Source organism: Xiphophorus hellerii, chromosome 3, assembly GCF_003331165.1.
Source record: "Xiphophorus hellerii strain 12219 chromosome 3, Xiphophorus_hellerii-4.1, whole genome shotgun sequence".
NCBI lineage: Eukaryota > Metazoa > Chordata > Actinopteri > Cyprinodontiformes > Poeciliidae > Xiphophorus > Xiphophorus hellerii.
The window spans coordinates 24,211,785-24,235,956 of NC_045674.1; the positions used below are offsets into that span (position 1 = coordinate 24,211,785).

The 24,172-nt window shown below is 41.1% G+C and overlaps 3 protein-coding genes across 5 annotated transcripts; 2 read left to right on the plus strand and 1 right to left on the minus strand.

The window, feature by feature from the left end:
• Positions 1 to 488: 488 nt before the first annotated feature.
• fbxo32 (F-box protein 32) lies at positions 489 to 8,641 on the plus strand. Of its 2 annotated transcripts, none has more exons than XM_032559016.1 (9): positions 489 to 735; positions 1,150 to 1,271; positions 2,128 to 2,177; positions 2,295 to 2,387; positions 5,065 to 5,158; positions 5,959 to 6,143; positions 6,223 to 6,405; positions 7,278 to 7,421; positions 7,507 to 8,641. In XM_032559016.1, the coding sequence occupies exons 1-9, from the start codon at positions 623 to 625 to the stop codon at positions 7,594 to 7,596; spliced, it is 1,074 nt and encodes a 357-aa protein (XP_032414907.1). In that variant the 5' UTR covers positions 489 to 622; the 3' UTR covers positions 7,597 to 8,641. The 2 variants fall into 2 exon arrangements, with proteins under 2 accessions (XP_032414907.1, XP_032414908.1); XM_032559017.1 differs by lacking the exon at positions 489 to 735 and adding an exon at positions 752 to 889.
• A 1,532-nt stretch (positions 8,642 to 10,173) lies between these two features.
• Positions 10,174 to 16,241, minus strand: prelid3a (PRELI domain containing 3A). The gene is made up of 7 exons (XM_032559018.1): positions 15,606 to 16,241; positions 14,153 to 14,321; positions 13,921 to 14,010; positions 13,666 to 13,736; positions 13,414 to 13,516; positions 12,279 to 12,355; positions 10,174 to 12,198 (listed from the first exon to the last, which is right to left on the minus strand). Exons 1-6 carry the CDS (start codon positions 15,638 to 15,640, stop codon positions 12,284 to 12,286), a joined length of 540 nt encoding a protein of 179 aa, XP_032414909.1. The 5' UTR covers positions 15,641 to 16,241; the 3' UTR covers positions 10,174 to 12,198; positions 12,279 to 12,283.
• A 1,389-nt stretch (positions 16,242 to 17,630) lies between these two features.
• elovl4a (ELOVL fatty acid elongase 4a) lies at positions 17,631 to 23,563 on the plus strand. 2 transcript variants are annotated; one of them, XM_032558846.1, is made up of 7 exons: positions 17,631 to 17,884; positions 18,844 to 18,919; positions 20,066 to 20,253; positions 20,345 to 20,425; positions 21,679 to 21,850; positions 22,875 to 23,002; positions 23,097 to 23,563. In XM_032558846.1, the coding sequence occupies exons 2-7, from the start codon at positions 18,853 to 18,855 to the stop codon at positions 23,421 to 23,423; spliced, it is 963 nt and encodes a 320-aa protein (XP_032414737.1). In that variant the 5' UTR covers positions 17,631 to 17,884; positions 18,844 to 18,852; the 3' UTR covers positions 23,424 to 23,563. The 2 variants fall into 2 exon arrangements, with proteins under 2 accessions (XP_032414737.1, XP_032414736.1); XM_032558845.1 differs by having other exon boundaries at positions 17,631 to 17,879.
• Positions 23,564 to 24,172: the final 609 nt, after the last annotated feature.

The window sequence follows — 24,172 nt, forward strand, 5'->3', positions numbered from 1 at the left end:
ATCACGCCTCAGTAACCCCCAGGCAGGGTCTTATTGTGGAGATATGCATTAATCAGAACTGGATTCTGAATTTAATCCCAGCCGACATATGCATTTAGGCCAAAGAAGATTCTAAATAAATTCAGCAAAAATAAGATGGGACTTTTACATCTTGTATTAAAAATAGCATGAAAACTAAAACGTCGGGACAAAATACAACCCGCGTACTAAACTCAACTGCTTCTTCCCAGACAGTAAACATCATAGAAAGTATGTATTTCAAACTTTTCATGCTGCGACGCGTTTTTAAAAACACTCTCAGATGAATCTGATCGGTGTCCTGTGCTCCTATCTTTCCATGACATCGGAAAAATCCTCGCTCCTCCTCTCCTTTCTCCGCGCGCTGTCGCAACGCTGAGGTTGATAAACAAAGCCACGTGTTGCGAGGAAGTTTCCAAAGTGGGCGGAGCTTCGCTGCTTCCGGGTTCTGAGTCGGAGGATAAAAGGCGAGCTGCGCAGAGTCAACACAAGCACACAAACGCACTTAACATTGAGAAGGAACGCTCAGTTTAGCCAAGCAGAGGCCTGCGTGTTTTTCTACGGCTTTTCTCTTCGACGTGCGGCTGTTAGTAACCGAGCCGACATGCCTTTTCTCGGACAGGACTGGAGGTCACCGGGTCAGAACTGGGTGAAAACCGATGAAGGATGGAAAAGGAGGACAGCAGACGACAAAAACAACAACGTCTCTGTGGAGAGGTTGGTTGTTTGAACTGCCTGGCCTGAGAAAATGTAGCAGTCTTGACAGAGTTAGTTTGTTGCTTAGTGTTAGAAATATGACGGGGGGGAGGAAGATGTTTTGAAACGGGTCCAAACTGCATTGCAAACAAAAGGCAGAGTGAGGGGCCTTCGTGTAAGTTTCCATCAGTGTTTTCTCTTTCTGGTTGCCAAGTTCCTTTTCAGGCTAATCACCAAGCTAATAATAACCTGACAACAAGTCAGGGGATTAACAAACGTCTGCTGAACCTGGCCACTTTCCAAAATAACAGCATTCGCTTTCTAAAACACACACCAAAAAAAAAATCCACATTTGAGCATCCAGTCAGAATTAACTTCTGCATCATTCTCTTCACTTTTGTGTGGCTCACATATGAACTTTGTTCCCCTCCCCAGCTTCTGCAAGGACAACGAGCCGGAGTGTTTCAACAAGGAGAACCTGCTGCTCTCGCTCAGCTATGAGATGTCTGCCAAGAAGAGGAAAAAGGATCTGATGAACAACAACGCCAAGGTCCCCTGTGAGTTCCTGCGAAGAGAGACCAGAATAAATGAGTTGTGTAATAAGGCGCGAGAAATGCGGTCCAGATCAGAAGCAGAACGTGTCAGGGCTTTGTTTTTCCCCTTTTATTTAATTTTCATACAGCGGCGCACAAGTTGTTCAGCCAGAAGTCGAAACATTCAAAGTGTACTGTGTCTAACAATATCACCAGATCAAATGCTGCACTTTGTTTTCTTTTTTTTATCACAATGGTGAAGTAGATAATTTATAGATTGGTTCATTCGATTTGCCTTGAAGCCGGAGCTTAGGTCTAGGATTAACAGGGACACTCCGGTGGGATTTGATATGAATTTAGCACTACTGGTTTAATGCGACGAGTTTATACCTCCAGCTTCAATCATTTTGTTTGTTTTCTGCAACTATACAGGATGCTGACCTTTTATAGAGTTTCAGTTTTTCTAGCCAACAAAGCATTTTTTTTTTACCCCCCCTTTTCTGACATGGAACCCGAATTTTCGGACTTCCAAGAACAAAGGGCATAAATCTCAGCCTCAAAAGTTAAAGATATTTACTTTGATCCCAATGCGATATCTTGTTATTTATCCCCAGAAGCAGTAGTACATTATTTTATGTGTTCTAGTCCTTTAGAAATAAAACCGGCAGCCAGAAATCTGTATCGGCTGTGAAAAGCGTGCTTGCTGCATCTCCAAATTTGGAGCATTTCATTACCATTCCGTCAACAACTACACCAGCTCTGAAACTGTATCTTATTTGCGTCGCGTGCTCGTGCATTTATCCCAGAGCTTATTAGCAGCTCTCATAAGCAAGGCCACTAACGTGAAACACTTTCTTCCTGGTTTCTCTCCGTCTTCCAGATTTCCATAGGGAAAAGTGGATTTACGTTCACAAAGGAAGCACCAAGGAGGTAAGACCGCCTCAATTAGCTCTCTATCAACTTTCGCAATCACAGTTGCTAATGTACACAACTCGGCGCTCTTGCGCAGGATTGCAGCCTAATACTCTGATAATTAAATTCTCCCAGCGCCACGGATATTGTACGCTGGGAGAGGCCTTCAACCGCTTGGATTTCTCCAGCGCCATCAAGGACACGAGGAGATTTAATTACGTTGTCAGAGTGAGTCCTCCTCTTTTCTTTGCTTTTTAGTCGCTTCTGTCTCTTTGTGTTTGCCAGGGGAGGTGTTTTTTTGTTAGGCTGAGGACAGGGATGGGGGGGGGGTTAAAGTTAAAGAGGGTGGCTCTTATCAAGGCTCTGCAGACTGTGGTGATGATACTGAGGAAAGTTTGCGTTATTTATGATTACTGAAAACTCCCCGTCATCCCCTACATCTACTTCAAACAGGGGTTTTATTAAAAATCTGGGTCTGTTTTTCTCAAACTCATTTTTATCCCACACAAACCGTCAAGGTTTACACTTGGAATGGCAAACGGCTCATCCTTGTTACATTAGTGCAGAAAATTTTGTTTCATTTCCACTTTTTTTCCCACCTCTTGATGCTGTTACACACTGCCTCCCCCCTCTTTACCCTTTATGTGAACATGAAGTGTCACCCTGTGCTGTGCAGTGGGGGAAGGGGGTGTGAGGACGTTTGTGACAGCTGTGCGGTGCGGTGAGGTGTGAACCCCCGTCAGGAGTTTATGAAATCAGACCTGATGCTCGTCAGGTGATTCAGACCCCTAAACACGTACACACACTTGAATCTACCCGATTAGGCCCGCTGTCTCCTCTGTCCCGTCTGGTTTTGGTCTCATTCTCATCGGTCACTGGTGCCGTTTGCCTGCTTACTGGGGATGCAAGTTATCGATTTATACGTTGATTTAAAGGAGACTGAATCGATTGACTGACGATTATTGCATAAGAGGCCATTTTAAACATCTTAAAAACCCGAGTTTTGTATCAAGAGGATCCATAGCAAAATGCTAAATTTTTTATAATATGGAGAATAAAAAAAGAGAAGCAAACAAATATATTCTAATAATTTTTTGTATTATGGTGATAAATTAAGAAAATTCTCGACTGTTTATTTCAAAACGGAACCGCATAAGTACATTTTGTGTCCCATACCGGACCGTTTGGACTGTTTCTCTTTCCAGTTCTGGTATGGCGCCGCCTTCTTTGTTTCTATACCAGCAGGCTCTGCTAAAGAGTACTAGTGGTGCCCTCTTCTGGATGGCGCCCAAACTACAACGCTGAAAGATCTGAGCTGACATTCTTAATTGACTGGAAGTCATTTTGATCCAATAAACCATTAATCAGCAATTAGTCATAAGTTGATTGTTTGCCTCATTACTGCTTACTCAAGTTTCATCCCAATTAATCTCAAACTCGCAGAATTTAAAGATTTAGCTGAGAAAAAGTCACTCACATGACGGTTCTGATTTTGTTTGTCATTGATTCAAATCGGCAGGGTTCTTTTACTTGGCCACAAGTAGTTCTGGAGCTGTCCAGTTTTGAGCGGGTTCTAGATAGCCGTGTGTTAGGCCCACAGAACAATAAGAGTGTAACTCTAGCATCCAGCCGGTGTCGGAGCCGGGTCACCGCTCCTCGCCATCTGATGACATTTTAGGGTTCGTTTAACTCGTTCTCAGTTACACAGATCGTCTTCTTGTTCAGCACAGATGAGATTCTCTGTTTCCGAGTCGGACAAACTAAATGAATCAAACTAAACCTTATAAAAGCTACATTTGGCTCTTTTGACATCGACTATAATAGTTCTTAAATACTTTTTAACTTTAATTCCTAGATGTGTATCGACTAAAATTACAAATGTCAATTGGAAGTCTGGGGTTGTTTTCTCAAATAGTAATTGTGTATATATAGAATGTTGATAATTAAATTTGGTGATTGGTCACGTATTTCTTGTCGTCTAATGGCCCCACTCCTTTAGCTGAAAAGTTTTGTATGAATCTGAAATATGGTGAGAGAGAAATTAAGTTTAAGATTACTTCTAACCCAAAGTTTGGTTAAAACCAAAAGTACTTGAGGTTTTTGCAATCTGCATTACGGGTCTAGTTTATCTCCATAGAAACGGCGTGCATAGGGGTCAGAAAGTGCATGCGGAAGCACACGCCTTTCTGCCCGACTGAACTCTTCTGAGCAACGAAAGGAAGGGGATTAAATATTAGGAATGAAGAAGAATGGCATGTGGAAAGTTTGAATCTGCCAAATCTACAATTTGTTATAAAAACACTTTTTCTCCATTAGGAACCCGTAAAACTAAATCTGACATCGTTATGGGACAAAAAGTGGCTAACTTTTCTGTTTATGCCTCGGATGTTTTTGGGTCAGATCTGAACATGGCTCTAATTTGAGTTTCTCCATGACGTCACAGCGCCTGTCAGATGACAGTCGAGCCTCTCTTTATCCCACTGTTTGTCTGTGAGCCAGTGGCAACAACTACACACACACACACACGCGCACACACACTTTGAGAAGTGAGTCGGCTAGTTCGCAAGGCTGGATGATCAGGGGTCAAATAACTTCAAGCTTATGTTTTCATCAGCCAACGTTGTTGACTCCAGTCTAGGCTGTTGCCCAACACTCTTCTAGAAGCTTCACCTCCGCAAGGCGACTCTGATCAAAACAAATCAGAGCTGAGGCTAATGGACCTTCAGTCGAGAGCAATAACCAGGTGGACAGCTCCCAGTTTTGTTACAAATGTTCAAGCGTGGAATTTGTTTTTCTAAGAATCCAGCAGCCTTACTAAACACAAAGTAAGGAGGCGGTGGAACAGAGCGTCTCGGAGGCTGACGGGGAGAAATTTATGTTTCTTTTTTTTCTTTTTCTGCTTCAGCTCCTGGAGCTCATTGCCAAGTCGCAGCTCCCCTCACTCAGCGGCGTGGCACAGAAAAACTACATGAATATTCTGGAGAGGGTTGTTCAGAAAGGTGAGCCCCGTCACGCCTCTGGTGTGTGTACATCCGCGCACTTGGGTCTCTCGAGGTGGGGGGGAACCATTAGTAAAAAACTTCTCACAAGCAAACGTGAGAATCTACTTCCCCTCTTTGCCCTTTTCTGTTTCTTTGTATCTGTATCTCTTAGAATTTATCTTGACTATTTTTGACCTGCTTCAAAGTGACTCCATGTATTTCTTAAAGGCAATAAGTGAAGCGAAGTTACTTCAAAGGAATTTGCGGAAGTGTCACCTCTTGAAAGGTTTACCATTTTTATCGCATTACAGCCACAAGCAGCAGCTGTAATTGTGGTGAAATGGGGTTATGAGAAGCATCAACCTGGGTGGAGACTTGACTATCAAAATACATTAAAGTTTGTGCTTAAAGTTAGAACAAAACATGGGGTGTGAAGAATTTCTTTTGTGTTTATTATTGTAGGTGAGAAAATGAGCCAGGACAGCTTGGACTTGGCTCTCTAACTTCGCTGTGTAGATCCCTGACAGTCAGCAGACCCCTCTGCAAGCTGCTGTGTAAACTAAATGTTCCTTCAGCTAAACAGACTTTGGTTGTTTGGGGAGCGTCGCAAAACCTTCTGGCCAAATCGCATACATGCAACTGAGAAGATCGCAGCCACTCTAAAACGAGTGGCTGCGATCTGTAGTTAAAAATCTGTTGTTTTTTTTATTTTTTATTTTTAGCTTCAGATTCAAACTATGCTATTTAATTTCCATGCAACATCCTAAAGATTTGAATTATTTATCTTTTTTAACATCAAGATTAATGATCCGTTTCAGTTCTCGACGACCAGCAGAACGTCCGTCCCATCAAAGAGCTGCTGCAGACGCTGTACGTGTCGCTGTGCGGCCTCGTTCAGGACATGGGCAAGTCGGTGCTGGTGGGGAACATCAACATCTGGGTCCACCGCATGGACAACATCCTGCAGTGGCAGCAGCGGCTGGACAACATCCAGATCAACAGAGTGAGCATCTGTCCGCGTCGCACATCCCGACACGGTTGCGGTCACGACTCTGTTTCTAACGTGTCTCGCCCTCCTGCAGCCTGCAGCCACAGGCATGGCGCTGACCGACCTGCCTGCCAGTCTGCAGCTGAACATCATGCAGCGGCTGACGGACGGCAGGGACCTGGTCAGCCTGGGCCAGGTGTGTCCGGAGCTGGGGGCCCTGACGGAGGACCGCCTGCTGTGGAAGAAACTCTGCCAGTACCACTTCACAGACAGACAGGTACGAAGACGACGAGGGGAGGAGAACATTTGACTGGCATTGGTATGGAGGACGGGTTCTGACATGGAAATAAACAGTCTGATAAAGTCGTTTGTGGGCCAGTTCGCAGATAAACAGAAACTTAAGACTTATTTTTATACTACAGCATTTAATAAAATCTACCATTTTATTCCTTCTTTAGTTGTTTTACTTATTTTGTTTTTAGTATTTTGTTATTTACATTGGGGATTTGTGTTTGATCTTCTGCTCTCTTTGGTGCAGTTGCATACTGTTTGTAAAGAGTTGTGTAAATAAATTTGACTTGACTAATGGACGGCGGCAATAGAGGAGAAAATAAATAGATGCATTAAAAAGGTCACGGTAAAAAAATAATAATTATTGGAACAATAAGGAAAAAATGACTTCAAAAAAAGAAAACTAATAAAATAAAGAATGGAAATAAAGTGGAAAATTAAATAATTGTTAAATCAATAAACAAATATGTCACACTAATCAAATACGTTCTCTATTGGATTCAATATTTGGCACATGAATTACCCGATCAATTTATTTCTATGCTTACTACGTATTGTCAGGATCCGTCCTCCATGCATTGCAGTTTATATTATGACCTTTAGTGGAAGGTTGGCTGTATTGGTGATCTTACTAAAACAATACACTGACAGGCAAAGACAGGAAATCCTTCATCAGAAAGATAGTAAAGGAGTCCAGAGTCTTTACCAAAGCATTGCAGGTTCCTCCAGGTTCTCTACATTCAACATGTATGTAGTTTGGCAAAAAATATCTTAAGACTACTACCAACTTCCTCCTGGGTTTTTGTAGCTGTGAATCTTTTCACGTTTTCTTTAAGCAGTCTGCATTCCTCCTTTTAGATCCGCAAGCGTCTGATGGTGTCAGAGAAGGGTCACCTGGAGTGGAAGAAGATGTACTTCAAGCTGAGCCGCTGCTATCCTCACAGAGAGCAGTACAGCGACACCCTGCACCTCTGCACACACTGCCACATCCTCTTCTGGAAGGTACATCTCCGTCTTCCACTCTGATTCGGAGCAAAGGAAGCGTTTTGACTCGCCGTCTAACGTCTGTCTCCGCTTTTGTTCTTAGGATACGAACCATCCCTGCACGGCCAACAACCCCGAAAGCTGCACCACATCCCTCTCCCCTCAGGACTTTATCAATCTGTTTAATTTCTGATCTCTGCAACACACACACACACACACACACTCCCCTACTTCTTCAGAAAACTCCAGAAGTACGGACTGGACTGTACATACTGTTCTTGTACATAGATTATTTTTTTTCTTGTTTCATCATGTCCTGGATGTACATTTATTTGCACGGACCTGGAGAGGACGCAGGCTGTGGACGACTATGCAATTTTATTTGGTTTGAATATTTGGATGAGATCAAATGAAGCATTTGAAAGTGATTGAATGGGATGGAGAATGAAAAGACTGTAGTCAGGAGGGGGGGAGGAAATGAATATTTGGCTGAAGTTTATAGTTTTAATATGGTCTATTCCCTTCTTTGTGGGATTTAAGTTCTATTTTTGTTAAAATTTAATAGTTAACTTTTTTATTAAATCGGAAAGGGATTAAAGTAGTGATGTTAAAAAAGGCCTCCATTCTTGGGAAGGTGCAATATGTTTCATGTGGAGCTGTGGTCTGCTTTAATTGGGAGGCGGAAATGCATACAAGGAAGAGAAACCAGATGTTTTTATGCTTTTTCACTTTTATATTGATTTGTTATGTTTTCTTTTATTCTGCTTTGGCAGGCATAGCAGCAGCTAAGTGCAGTATTACCAAACATAACCAAAGCCAGTGTAACTGTGGTGTGCCTTTACAAAACTTGAAGCAATACCGGCAAAATGTCTGTCTTGTTTGCATCTTTTCTAAACCCTGATTGTTGTTATTATTATTATTTTTTCTCTGTTTAATTTTACGGAGGAGTTAATTAAGGTGCAACGCTCTGAAACCAAAGGTCGATGTTTAACTTTTTTTTTTTTTGTGAAGACTCCTGCATGTTTTCAAACACCCAGCTGATTGTGTTGTTTACATATTTATTTCTTGAGACTTTTGGTGACTGGTTGAACTTTCACACTTTAGGTTTAAAGAAGTGGACTTTTTGAGTGTGAAAGGGGCCTTTGTCACTGCTCAGACTTTGAGGAACGATGTACATGCTATGCAATGCAGTCTGGTTTTGTTTAATAAATAAACTGATCAGTGCTTTCTGTTTTGTAGGACTGAGAGCTTACTTAAAAACATGAATTCATCAGTATTATGCAAAGTTTAATAACCAACATGTTTTCTGTGGTTGAAAACATGGGACTTCTTGGCGTTGAACTGGCTTTAGAAGTAGTTTGTAACGGCAAAAGTGTGCCATCTATCGGCCAAAGGCGGAACTGTAGCACCGAATTGATGGGTGTTGCTGTTCAGTAAGCATATTGTGGTTGTCGAATTTTTTATTTTTTAAACAATGCAAAAATATTAAACATGTTTCCTTTTTTAAGCACTGCTTTTTGGGTTCAAATATGAGGGTCATTATCAAAACGGATGTGATGCAAATATTTGACATAAGCTTTGACACCAAAAAAAAAAATAGTATTGCAGTTTTTTGATTTTTATACTATTATTTCACTCCGTCACAAAACATTTCAAACTTTGTGGCTTGCAAAAGTTTTTATTGCTCTTACTGAGGTAGGAAACCTGTCATTCAGAAGACTGTGCTCATACGTCTGTGGAGGCGTATTATATTTATCTGCGACACTCTGCGGGTCAAGTTGGGATGACTGGGTCAGGCTTTTATGCTGCAGAGATGTGCTAATCTCTGTGGAGCCAGCAGATAACTCTGGAATGGAGCACAAACATTCCCAAGACACACACACCCACACAGTCTCTCCTGTATCTCTCCAGCAGTTATAACGGCCAGTTAGTCTTGGCCGCTGTTTTAACCTTGTGTCATCTATGTCGATGCATCTAATGTCGCTGATTCGGAGAGGAATCAGCGAGTCGCGTCTCCCTAATCGAAACGAACACCCAAATACGCGCTTTTTTGAATTTTTAACACTCTCGAGCTCATCGCACCCGATGTCGGAACCATAAATTTCACTTGCCGTTCTTTGTCAAATAACAGCTCCATCTCAGTCAGACTGGAAGGACGGCATCGATAAACATTTTCAACCTTTTCCTGCAAATTCTCAATTGGACTTTGGAGTATTTTAACACCTACAGTATCACTACAGACAATGAAAAGTTTTGAATGTAATATTCCAAACTTGAATATTACATGAGATCAATAACAAAAGATGCTTTAAGTAAAAAAGTATCTTTTTGTGTCAGGCTTCTGAAAGGTATGTTCGTTCCTACGCACACAATATTTGGTTGGTCCTCCTGTTGCATGAATTACTGGGCTGCCCCTAATCTAATCTACCGGTACATTGTAGCCGTATGTTTGCTTAAGAACAGCGATGGGGGTGGTGTGTTTAGGGTGACGTGTGCTGCTAGTTTTCAGCCACATGCAGACTTTTCCTTGTAAGCAAGCAGCTCAGTTTCAGTCTCATTTCATCTCTACGTTCTCACTGACCTGTCTGGTGTTGCCTTTGGCTTACACTTTTTCACTATTTTATAGTCAAACCATCAGTTTGGCTTTGGGTCAGTGTTCATACTTGCTTTGTTTTTATTTTTATGTGTGAACAACTGTTTTATATTTCAGTAAAATTGGAACTCATTATCTTTTCGAAACGACAGGCCAGTTTGGATCAAACGTCACTCATCGTTTTCACTTCTGCTTTAATTATCTTAGCGTCTCTTGCATTGCAGCCAGGCAAAGGTTGCGCTTCAAAACAAAAAAGTATACAATTTTTTTTTCTATGCAACACAAAAATGAAAGCAGTAGCATTCACTAAATGCATTTTTAAAATATCATTTATACAAATATGCTATATTTACTGCTATCCAGAAACATGTTTTAGCACATTAGTCACAGTGTGCATCACCTGCACATACAGTACTGCTCCTGTTCTCCAGGATACGTAAGTTGCATCTATGGATAAGCGCGTCGTTTGGAAGCATGAGGTGTATGACTGGCAAAGGCATGAAACCAAAACACTGGTGTCGCTTTAAGGCCAGTTAACTGCGAACGTTTGCCCACCTTGCACACCACCGTGTCTTCCTCTTCATCTGTTCTTGGTAAGTTTCCAAAACGCTCATTGGTGTTAAATACCAGATGAAGGCAATGTTGATGGTACAGTCCGGTATTTCATTCATAACCGTTTTTTTTTTTTTTTAGATCCATCATATCTTTTTTTTCTCCAAAGTCCTTCATGTTTTGCAAAATTGTGCAAGATTTGTACTTTCCATGTTGGTTTCAGACCTGGATGACCACATATTGTTCTATTTTTAACATATCCCCTGGGATGGTGCATAATCTAAGCTGTATTGGTGTGACTCTACAAAGGTGATCTTAAAATAGTCTGCCTTTCAACTTGATTATAATCGATAAGCGTTAAATTTATTATTCAGGATGAATATTTGACCACTCAAACTGGTGGATTTCCTGAGACAGAGTTAGCTTTTAAATGCATCCTATACGTTTTTTAATTGTGCCGAGGCTTAATGCTAAGCTGTTCTAGCCATTTTAAAACCACCTTTAACAGAACATTCAACGGTGCCCAATTCGGACATTTGGGTGTTGTGTCAAGACATAGCTGAATAATTCGAAGATCACGTCTTCTGACAGTTGCATAAAAATACCAGTGGGGGAGGAGGGGCAAATCAGTCCCACAGCATGATGGTGCCACCACCCTGCTTGCAGTGTTTTCAGTTACGAATGCTCCATCTTGGCTACTTTTTGTCATTGTGGCCAAATGGGTCCTTCTTTGTCTTATCTAATCATATTTATTTTGTATGGAAAACGATTGGATTGTCCGAGCAGCTGCAAAATTCAGTCGAGTGTCAATTTTGGAGAAGTAGTTTCCTTTTGAATGAATACTATTAGATAAGACAAAGATGGAGTTCTCTGGCCACCATCTTATTAGTGAGCTTGCCTCATGTTATCCAGTGACGCTGGTCGCAACTTGATCCAAGCTAATCAGAACCAAAACACTGACGCTGGCGTGGCTACACTTTAATACGAGGAAATGCTTAATGTTGCTGAAGACTGACATATAAAGCTGATGTTGCACATGAAAAATATTGGCGGTCCAGGACTGAAACTAATGCGACAAATATAAATCATGCCCAATCCGTAATATAACATTTTTGTCCAGTGTAACACAAAATAAGCACCAGTAACGTCTCCATATTTTAACCCGTTTCCCACTGTAGGAGTTTTCATATAGTATCAAACTAGTCCAAATAAAGCCTTTGAGACAGTTGCATAATAACAATACACTGTACCTTGTTTAAGAAAAACAAAACAGTGGTGTGTACCTCCTTGTTGCGTCCGTCTTCTATGTCGAGGATTTTTCTTAAAGTGTCACTTCATAAGTACAATATTGACATTCAAGATAGCAAAGTCTGCTAAGTTTGTTTTAGTTGACAAAAGTCTCTGTTTTGTTGCCATGTGGTTTAACCGTTATTGGATTATAAATGAGGAGCTAGAAATGAGTCACAACCGCCAAACCTGGCAACGCAGTCCCAGAAAGTTTCAAGAACTGTTTCTGCTTTGGCAAAGGTTTAGTTTCCTTCACATGAAAGAACCATCTGCAGAGGACCGGAAGATGTTGAGACTCTCCCCACATGCCCTTTCAGGTTGGAGGAGCAGCTGAGGAAAGCAGTCGTCAGTGGATCTGGAGTCCTACGGTACGAATAACAGAACATGTTTTATGCTTTCTTTTGGGGATCCAGTAGAAAATGTCTAAAGGAAGGGAGAGTTACCAGTGTTAGTAAATGTCACAGAGTGGTACATTGTCCCCTTCAGAGTTCTGAATCACCCACTCAATAGCGTCCCAGCCCTAAGGATCGACAAAAGACAATGAGCACAAACATACAAAATACTGTAAGAAATGCTATGAATATTAATGTTCCCTTCTCTGGCATCTAAAGTGTTGCTGCAAAAAGCAAAGTAACCAAAACATGACTTTATATGTACGCAAAAGTCATAGGGGTTAGGATAACACATCTTTATTGTTTCATGTAATGAAGTGACAAGTATCACCCTTTCTAAATATTCTCATTTTTAGTTAAAGTTAAATCTTCCAGTTCTCTTGTGGACATTTTCATCAAGCAACAGACGCCTATCTCAGCAGGATCATTTAGCTCTCCTGCACACACTGTCTTTGAGTGTCTAGTGATGAAAAGATATTAAAACTGGAAAACTGTGAGAGCCATGTTCATCTTACATCTCTCTGTGGAAATTATGCTTAAGATCGTTTCAAAACTGCAGGAGTCATTTTCAGTTTGTTCATAAATGGCGTCACGTTTGCCAGGAGTATGTTATGGCATTTATAAACATCTGCATAAAAAATTAAAAAAAAATACTCCGTGTGCATCTGGTTATGAAAAATGTCCAAATCATGATCCATCCACCCTCATTGGAGAAGGGTTCTTTGTTTTTCTTCTTCCAAAATAATCACTGTTTTGTGAACATTTTTGCTTCAAGAGCAGGATGATTGACTTATCTGTCCAGCAAATCTTTTCAACAAAACAACTTGATGCACAACATTCTTGCGAGCTGATGTTGGGAACTGTGGAAAAAGCCTCCTGTCACAGACCTAAATCCAATTTTTAAGTCAGTGGCAGGACTGAATATTCAAAGCCTGAATAAATGAATATCAGGCTTTTGAGTTTTGTAAACCGTGTCTCCAGACTCTTGTCTTTCAATTTTACAAATATGTGACACATTCTGTTGCTCTATTACATAAAATCCCAATAACAAACATAAAGTTTTTGGTTGTAGTATTACAAAATATGAACAATGCAAAGGGTGTGAATGCTTCTGCAAGGCAGTATTTAACTAAAGGCCTTCATTCAAAGAGAAACTATAAATAAAAAGGATTTATTTTCGTCTTACCTTCCGGGCGTTGGCAGACATGCTCCTGACCATCAGGCCCTCCAGGTAGCTGCTCAGACTGACTCCCTTCACCGTGATGATGGCTTCCTGTGTCAGTACAGTACTGAGGAGCAGTGCAGAAAGATCAAACATGGTCACTGTGACATCTTGGAAGATGTCGCATCTTATTTTCCTCCTAAACTTTGTGTAACATGCACTCTCTGACAACAATCTTCAAGAAATTAAGTGAAAAATGGAGAGACGATCACTTACACCTCTGGGTTTTCTGGGTGTGGTGTGTAAACAAGCCTCTCATCTACGGATATCAGGTTGGTGAGAGTAATCTGGCGGATGCAATTTATTCAAAATGTGTTACAACTACGACATTTACAGTATATACATTTTTATACTGGAGAAATAATGATTACAAAGAGGTGCAAACTATGCCACAGTGCGCCCACTCAGATTGGCAGATTTTCAAGTTCAAAGGGAACATATTTCTGAAAAAAAATGTTGGAACTGACTCACATTTGTTGAGCACAACTCCATCTTTTTCACCTCTGGGTCGACTATAGAATGCTCCTTCACGTATGTCTGTGTGTGGTTGGTCCCCAGTATCTACACACACATAAATAATCAAGCCAGTTTGAGGGAAGATGCTTCAAGAACAGTGATAAGACTAATGTTGATTGTGACTTAACTCCCTGTTTATGACCTAAATGTAGATATGTTTCTGAACATCTCTGTGGTTTTGACTGACCGCTCGTACAATAGACGGTAGCCCCCACTCTGTGCTGAGGAGTCTGTGGCTGTGAAGGCGTCCCTCTGAGTCCAGACTGCGATCCAGCACATCTACGCCAACCACATTGGGGTTCATGGGGTTGGGGTATTTCCTCATGGCAGCCTTGATCACAGTCTCCCACGGGTAACTGCACACGAGTCGGGGCATAATTACTCAGAAGCAAGAAGATGGAAGACATCAAATATGTGCTTTTGTGGGACAAAATAGGATTTGCTCTGTGTTGAAGGGAAAAAAAAGAATTCAATCTACCTGTGTTACATAAAATGATGCAAGTACATCTATAACATTCACAATTCTCTGATGCTTTTGTCCATCTTTGGGTAATGTTTATGTTACCAAGATGGCAGCCTTGCCCTGTATACGCCCATTTTCTCCTTTTTATAATATCAAATATCCAAAATAAACCAAACTAAATTTTCCTTTTCCCTGCTATAACATCTTTGGGGGCTCGTCCGGGATGCACCACAACAAATCAGGATGCTAAGGAAGAGCTTGCAAGATTTGTGCAACATACTTCAAATCCAGATCATGTTATTTGCAGCAGCTTTGCTATGCTTTTTCAAAAGGGATCAGAGATAACATTACGTCCATTGAGAGGTGGCGTTAACAAAAATGATTGTTCATTAGTCATGACACATGTTAGTGGGCGGGCTCTGTTACAGCCTCAGAGAGTGACAAATGACAGTGAAAAGTGACAGTTTTCCACCATTTGGGGTGATCCCAACACATGAGACACAATAGCGATGGCGCCGTCAAAAGTTTAACATTTTTCAACTTTCTTGTGTCGCGTCGCTTGCCCACCTGTGCACCTCTATATGTACGAGCTCGAAATTTCACACGCACAAATTTTGTCCGCCACTTGACAGGAGGTGGGCAAATTGTCGCCTCATCACTCAGGTTCCATAGGAAATGAATGGAGGGGTAGCGACATCGCCTCCCGTGGCTATCCCATTAGTCAGCAAGTGAACATTGTGTCTTAAAAGCTGTTGTGTTAAAATCAGGAACAATTTAGATGAGTGTAGGGATTTGAGCAAGTTTTACAAATTGCCTGTACACTTTGGCCCATGCAGAGTCGAATTGTAACAACTGGATGACTGGGTCACATCATCTGGAAAACTCCAGCTCTGCCAGGGGTTTCCTGGTCTGCAATGTATTTATAAAAGTAGGGTTATTTTGTTGTTGCTACTTTGTTTTGTTGCCAATATGGATTCCCTTTTTTGGTTCAGAAGGAGAGGCTTGCCCAGGGCATCATTAATGCAAAAACCGCCTCTGCCCATTGGTCAAACAAGGACTTATTGACTGAAAAACAATAATTATGAAGCTACATATTTCACCATCGCAGAACTACAATGACATACAGATTCAACCTGCTTTAATAAAGCTCCAAACAGCAAATCTCAGCGATACCAACCTGAAAATATGCTCGGTGCTCCAAATCTTCATCATACCAGGGATCGTGTTCTCCTCACTGTTGGAAAAAAAAAAAAAAAAAAAAAAAGAAAATCCAAAACTACACCTTATCGGACCATCATTATCATCATATAAGGAAATAGATCCGGGATGTTGGGACCGGGCCTGAAAAGCTGTGGATGAGCTCACGACAGGCAATGAGACAAGCCCAGAGGATCCATCACCGTGGTTCCTGTCATGTCTGGGCCGTGTAAAAGCTGCGCAAAAATCCTCTGCTGATTCACAGCCAGAAAACAGATAAAGGGATAAAGAATGGCTGGGGCAAGAGCCGGTGCAGGAGCCGATTAACTAAGTGTCAAGAGTCACCGAGTAGCATGCGGCATTCTACTCAGCAGTGCCAAAATAAAACGTCGCTGGCCTCTTTAATCAACGTTTCATTGAAATGTCAAGCCCAGAAATATCATTTGGATTCAAAACTAGACGAATATCAACCACGCGTGATGCGGCTACAGCTCTGAATGATGTTCATCCCAGTAAAATGACGTCGCGATACTTTTACTGTGGTGAACCCACGGACAACTGCCCCACTGCTCCTTCCTGTCTGCGCCGTCCGGCTGACGTGATGCAGCTGATGCTTTGCTGCTGCATCCGCCTCCCTTTGTGCGCATGCGCATAGCATCTTCACTCCCTCTCCCTCACTCAGCCCCGCACGAGTGGAAGAAAAGAGGCGCGCGGTGTCAAGTCACTCAAGGACAACACGAACCGCACCGGAAATTCATCTAACGACCTTCAAATAATAATAAAAAAATAAAAATAAAAAAGGTCACTAGTGATACACACGCACGCCCAACCCCACCCACACACACAAACATTTTTAATACTAAAATCTGGCCCCTAAATTGACAAAAGCATTGTCCTGAACGATGAAACCCTTAACTAAATATCACAATTATTATTATTACATAATATAAGATACAGGCAGATCAAAATAAATTAAATAAAAATTCTTTCTACTTAAGAAAAAGAGTTGGATTTCCAATGTTTTTTACATATGGTTGTAAAAATGATCTTTTTCCTACAGAGTTGAAGGAGATTAAATCAAGTAACGAAACAGATTCACAAGTGTTTACAAACTGTTGACTTAAAAGACTAAATTAAACTAAAGAAAAACCCAAAAACGGTTTGGTAGCGCAGGAAAAAAACAAACATCTGATAGTAAGTAAAATATGCATTTAAAAATTATTTAAAAGGAAAAAAAATGTATTAGCAAGTTTATCTCCCTTGGGAGATTGCTGCAGATAAATTCTGCAAGGTCAAAAAATGTCAAACCTCTTCGGTTGTCAGATGAGAGCATAGCACAACCAACATGGCTTTGGATGAGGAATTTGGGACTTATGGTGTTAGGAGATCAGAGAGGTATACATTGGTGTAAACTGTTAGTCATCAACAAGATCTTACAATCAAGTAAACAAATGACCCCTAGCTAATGAAGAGATGCTAAACTGTGAGTAAAGTACTCTCTTTGGATGCCTAGTCTGTCTTTTTGATGTATCATCTGGTTATTCATCTCTGCTTCCTTGTTCTCTCTATAAAACACTTTAAATCACCTCATGTATTAACATGAAACTGAATACCAACATGGTATGGGTATTAAAGTCGCACTATGGGTGCAGACGGCATCCCTCAGACTTAAAATCTGCAATAAAAACTGAAAAGGATCCAAGTGCACAACCCTGATGCGTGACACTTCATCTTTCTTGACAATACTTCTCAAGGATCTTTCTCTAAGTCCTTCAAATATGAATAAGTCGCCTAAAAACCGTAACACAAGAAACAACCCAGTGTTACATACACTAAGACACAGTGATAGTATAATAAAATGGATTCAGAGAGTTTCAGATTTCATCATAAAAAGGCTCTGTGTCTTAACCACCTAACAAGCAGCTTTAGGCGCCTCTATTTTTTATTATTTCCAACAAACACCTGTGCCTTCTTTTGAAAAATAAACCGGAAGTGTAAGATAGGATGGCGTGTGACTTTCCCTCCCCTTCCACGGGTCTGGGGTGCAATTCGTAGGAGCAGCCTCGCATTGGAGGATAGGATGGTACCTTGAGGAGAAATTCGCTGTTGGACCAGCGGCCCCGTCCATTTCACTCTGGGTGCAGATTCAATAGTTTGCGCTGAGCGGGATCGGCAAACAGTAGCGTTTCCAGCTGCATCTGCGTGACCTTGCGCTGACTGTAATATCAGAGGGATTTCAGAAAGCAGCCGAGCGGTAAGGTAAAGAGCATCCCTACAGGCGCAGGGCAACAGAAGGCGAGACCGACTGTTATTGTGTTTTAATGCGTGCTTCACACACATAGGCAAAATAGTGAAATAATAATAATAATAATTAAAAAAAAAAAACTATATATAGACCGTTTGTTTTGATTCGGAAGTTTAAGCTTTTGGTCACTCTGGGATGAAATGTAAGGGAATCAGATTGGAAGCAGGCCTGCTCCTGTATTGCAGTTTTAAGGCCGCGCTGCCTCCCGCTGAATGTAAATTCTAAGACATACAATAAAGCTCCTTCAATATATATGAGCCAAACATATAATATTACTTTGCCACCCGTTTATTCAGATGGTGATGAGGATCCTGTGCTTAGTTTATCGGTAGAGCGCATGGTGGATGGCAGATGCTGCAGTAGCGCTTGATCCGCTCGGGAGAGGAGGAGGAGGAAGAGGGGGTTGATTCTTTTTTTTTTTTTTTTTTTTTGGTGAACCAAAAAAAAAAAGAAGAAGCCCCTTGTGTGTGCTACGCAGTGTTTTTTTTTTTTTTTTCCAGTTTGACTTGTCGGGATATGATCTGTTTTACTGGAGCCTGACACAACCACCCTCCAAACCCCCCACCTCCACCCCAAACCCTTTCTCTCCTCCCGCTGGTGGTCGTGTTTAGGCCAGAGATGCGCTGACACATGCGCTCTGCAGACCGGGGTTCCCGTGTGCGCAGTGAAGTCTGTGGGTCATCAATCAGAGCCTCGTGGGACAACAGCCTTATTAAAAAGACCACCTGATCGCCACGGGCTTTGACTATCGGACACCTATTAACGGGTTACTATTTCAGAACAACGCAAATGGAAAACAGAAGGAACAAAACGATTAGATTCAGCGCGACATTGGCAACGACTGCTCTTCAGACTCAGCAGATTATGAGCTAAGCTAATTTTTTTTCTTTCTTACCCGTCTCTTTGATTGCAGGTCGTTACCATGGAGATTGTCAAGCATTTAATAAACGACACCATAGAGTTCTACAAATGGACCCTGACTATTGCAGGTAATACTGAGCAGCATGTTGCTGGCTCCGAGGGTGGGATCCATGATAGAGAGATTTTGTTTTGTGAATGTGCAGGTGTGTAGGTTTGATTTGATTGACCCAAAAGAGTCACATAGAATCCACTGAAAGGTTTTTGGAAAAAAATTAAGTTAATGCTGGGGCTTTGTCAGGTGTATGAATACGATTGGGTTTAAGTGGATATATTCTGAAACCCCCAAAACCCGTTGGCCTTGGAAAGTCATTGTTGAAATCTGCACCGCAAATAAAAACCGTTTCTAATTTACGGTAAAATACCTGCAACTGTGGTTGCCAGAATTTTACCGTATTCCGTAAATTAGAAACGTTTTTTTTTTTTGCTGTGTGGGATATTTACAAAATATAATATGAACAAAGTAAACTTAATGTGATGCTTACAATCACAAATTAGATAGTGTTTAGTTAAAATACAGGAGGAAATCATTAATTATTTTTAGGTTGATTCTTTGAAGCAGATATATTTTAAAGTGAACACAAGAGGCAGGCTGCAGGGAAAAGTTATTTAAATGGGAAAAAAATAAATAAAATCGGGTGAAGAGATGGCAGAACTGACCCATTCAGTAACCTGGCTATCAATGTGTCTCAATGTTTGTGTTTAAATTTACAAAAGAGGTCAGTTAAATTTATTGGGAGACATTTTGGTATCTGGTAAAAATATCATAGCTGCTGCTAAGTTTTCATACAAAAGCAAATACGACGCAGACTGGTATGGTTTTACTACTGAACTTATCCTCAATATTGTAATTATTTATTATAGAAAGAACAATACAATGGCTGACTTGTTGAAGATGTGATGCTCAAGAAACTTTATGGCGGACTTCTCAAATATCGTCTTGTGCTGCTAAAAATGACCGTGTAAAATGAGTCTGTGACACACGTCACTGTTATTTTCTAAAGGACAACGTCTAAAGCTTCAGCTTTCAGACTTGGTTCATGCTTGGAGGAAATCAGCTGGTGATGGCACTGAAATAAAATCTTATGTTACTGTAAGAAAGATGGGGAGGGGAAAAAAAAAAGAAACCTCCTGAAGCTTTCTGACAGCAGGTCCTATAATGTGAACATTTAGCATTTAGCATGCTTTATGTGTAAGCGGGAATGTGTGTCCTGCAGATAAGCGAGTGGAGAAATGGCCTCTGATGGACAACCCGCTCCCCACGCTGGCTATCAGCAGCTCCTATCTGCTCTTCCTCTGGCTGGGCCCCAAATACATGAAGAACAGAGAGTCCTTCCAGCTCCGCAAGACGCTCATTGTTTACAACTTCAGCATGGTCTTCCTCAACTTCTTCATCTTTAAAGAGGTACATGCTACCCATTTTTGTTGAAACAGATTTAGCCAAAAATTGGTATTGCGCAGCGATGATGAGCCTTTTGCTCTCTTTGTTCTTTCAGCTCTTTATGGCAGCTCGGGCAGCACAGTACAGTTACATATGTCAACCTGTGGACTACTCAGACGATCCGAATGAAGTTAGGGTGAGTGTTGTGGAGTCTTGAAAGCTGAAAAACATAATAAAAAAACCCAACCACATGCACACTATCTTGCAAAATACTGTATCCTTCTTATGTATTCCCACCTCTTTTCTACATGTTGTTACACTTCTACTACAATCCTCAGAGTTTTTATTAAGATTTATTGTCATACACACACACACATGCATACCCCCACACACGCACACACATATAATATAGAGTAAAATGGAAGAAAATGGATCATTGGTTTTCAGAATGGTTTTGCAAATAAAAAAGTTGTGTCTATTGGCAAGACTTGCTAAGTCTTTAGTGGTATGTCTATAGCATCTTTAAAGATCCAGAGGAATTAGCCCATTTTTCTTCGCAAAACATCTTGAGTCCAGACAGAGCATCAAATTCCCCCTCTTTCCCCTACTGGGGTTTAGGTCAGGGGTTTGACAGGGTCATCCTCACAACATGAATATGTTTCAAGTTTTCCTTCCAGGATTTCTCAGAATTTACTCCACTTCATTGTCGAGATGTTGTGCCCCGTCAGTTTTCCGTCTGTAATAGCATTTTGTACGTTGGGCAAGATGTGTCGACTCAGCTAGGCCAAATACAAATGCATACAACACTTCTGAAATTTTTTTATTTCTAAAAAATATACATATCTTATATTCTCCCACCTTAGAATATAACTGCATGCACTGAAGTTTTAAGCTGCCACAAAAGGTCAAACAGTTTTGAATACAGAGTACATTTAGTCTCTCAGAATTCATTCCAACTGTTGAATAACTTACTTTCAAGCTTGACAAAGTTTCTAAAAGGTATCTAGGACTAGTTTTTGCACATGTTTTGACATTTGCTGCATACCAAGTTCTAATGTACCAAAAGTGATTAGGATGGCCTTTCATTGTCACTTCACTTTCTGGCGTTGGAAACCTGATTAGCGTCCGTTCAGCTGGACTGCGGAAGAGCGCGTGAGCCGACGGAGGAGTTGGTGTTCTGTTTCACCTCACTCTCTGTTGCTCCATGACATAGATACAAGCTTGACACAGAACCCGTGAGCACATTGTTCTCATGTTTACGGCGAGGTTAGGATGTCAAAGATGAGAGGGAAACAGAAACACGTTTCCCTCACACACGTTTGGCTTCCAGTTTTATTAAAGTCGGGATCTCTGAATACAGCCTGCATTTGTTATCGCTTTAGCTCTGTTTGTGTTCAAGCGTTTTTACCTTCACCTCCCTGATTCGCCATGTGTTGCTGTGGGAGACAGGTGGCAGGAGCTCTCTGGTGGTATTTCATCTCCAAAGGCATTGAGTACCTGGACACAGTGTTTTTCATTCTGAGGAAAAAGTTCAACCAGGTCACCTTCCTGCACGTCTACCACCACTGCACCATGTTCACGCTCTGGTGGATCGGCATCAAGTGGGTGGCCGGAGGACAGTGTGAGTTGCTCACAACGTCACGAGTCTTTGCAGTTTTTAAACAATTCATAAGTAATGATTATGTCGAGCTTTTAAAAATAATGACTAAAAAGCTTCTTCAAACTTAAAGCGTCAGCATTTGACTTAGTAGATCGCTGCGGAGAAAGACGTGGAGTTGCAAACGGAGCTCAACAAATTGTGAAAAATTCAGTATGTTGGCCTTTCAAAATGATGGTCACTCTTCAAAATAACAGTTTTTGTAGAGTTTATGATTGCGACACATAGGTTAAACATTACTAATGGAACTAAACTAATCTAGAAAAAAAAATCTTGTTGATTTTTCAAAATGAATTCAAGATTGCTCTTCAAAACAAAAGCCTCAACATTTTGTGGCTTTTGTTTACAGCAACAGGATATTACATTAATCATGAAACTAAACCAGACATGAAAAGGGGATTATGTTGAGTTTTGAAAATGAAGCTTGAAGATATTCTCCAAAATAAAAGCTTGTAGATCTAATTGAGTAGATTACTGTAAAACAACATCCCACGTTACTAATATAACTTCTTTTCAACCCTAACCCTAACCCCCACCCAACAAAAATACTGAAGAGAGACTAAATTCAGTCATATCAGGTGGAAAAGTTGGGGGGAAAATAGCCAGACTTAATCTAAAAATGTTTCAAAAGATAAAACAAAATCTATTTGCTTTAGAGTGAAGCTTAACTTTAATTCAATTCCATCCTTTGTTATACATGTCATCAGATATAAAAAATACTTCCATAGAGATATGAGGCCTTAAGAAATTAGTTGACTAGAACGAGGCTAAAACTAAAATGATAAGAAATGGCTAATTGTGATCAAAATGAAATCAAATTCCAATTAAAATACTTCGACTCAGTTTCAAATAAAATATGCTGTCTAAATGAACTCTGCTCCAAAGGGGCCTTTTGCTGAAGTTGTACTAAAACTCTTTGTTGCTTTAATGGAAAAGAACAAGAAGTGTTTATAGATACCCTGACTTTACTTTGCTTATGTCCCTGCAGCATTCTTTGGTGCACACATGAATGCACTGATCCACGTCTTGATGTATCTGTATTACGGCTTGGCCTCCTGTGGACCGAAGATCCAAAAGTACCTGTGGTGGAAAAAGTACTTGACCATCATTCAGATGGTAAGAAACAAAGGCCTTTTGGGGAAAGAACATGTAGGTTGGATTTTATTTGATCTTTTTTAGAGTAATGGATTTTTTTAAACAAACGCCTCAGGTCCAGTTCCACGTCACCATCGGCCACACCGCCCTGTCGCTGTACGTCAACTGCGACTTCCCCCACTGGATGCACTACTCCCTCATCTGCTACGCCATCACCTTCATCGTCCTGTTCGGCAACTTCTACTACCAGACATACCGCCGCCAGCAGCCCGCACGCCGCGACGCCACCTCCTCTTTGAAGGCGGGCAAGGCCGTCCCCAACGGCAACCTGAACGGCCTGAGCCGAGCCGCCAACGGAGCGCCGCTGATGGGGAGCAAAGAGGAGAAGCCCCAGGAGAACTCTGGCAGGAGAAAGAGGAAAGGACGTGCTAAAAGAGATTAGACGGGGGAGGTGAGGCAAAAGGTGGGCTGGGGTCTCTACTCGAAACATGAAACACTTAATTTGAGGAAGATTTAGACGGACGTGTTCGGGTAAGGTTTATTTCTTTAAGTCATGTCGACCTGAGTTGTTCTTGATAAAAATTTTTAAAAAATGAGATCATCTGTGGGAGGGAATTGATCTGTTTAACAGTAGGGGTCAAAGGTCAGACGCGAGATGGCCACTAATAACCCAAAAATATCATTGAGGGGGGGTTTGGATATATGGTATTATTCTGTCTTTTTTTATCGTGGTTTAGATCTGGTACGAAATGGAGCATTAAGTTTCCCCGACATAGAGAATGAGAAGGAAACGTCTCACGGATCCATCTCGGCGGTGCCGCAGCAGCTCCGTCAGAGGAAGTCTGAGGCTGTAAATAGCAAACACTGTAATGAGACAGGAATACAGATGGCAACACACGCACAAACGTTTCAGTTTCTACTTGAACTTAGAGTTTGTTTGTTCGTCGTCTTTTTAGCTATAAAAATGACAACAATGTTGTTTTGTCCTCCTTTTCCAAGCTCGTTGAAAATGAGACATCTTTAGATTTATTTGTTTAGATGTGTTTTGTTTTTTTTAATCACTGTTCACTTTCATGTAGGGAATCTAACTTTGAGGATGCCATCTATTTACACACAGCAAAGAGTAAAAATGTACATAGAAACAAAAAAAGAAATGAGAGTGGGATGATGTTCCGTCTTTGCTCACCAGGC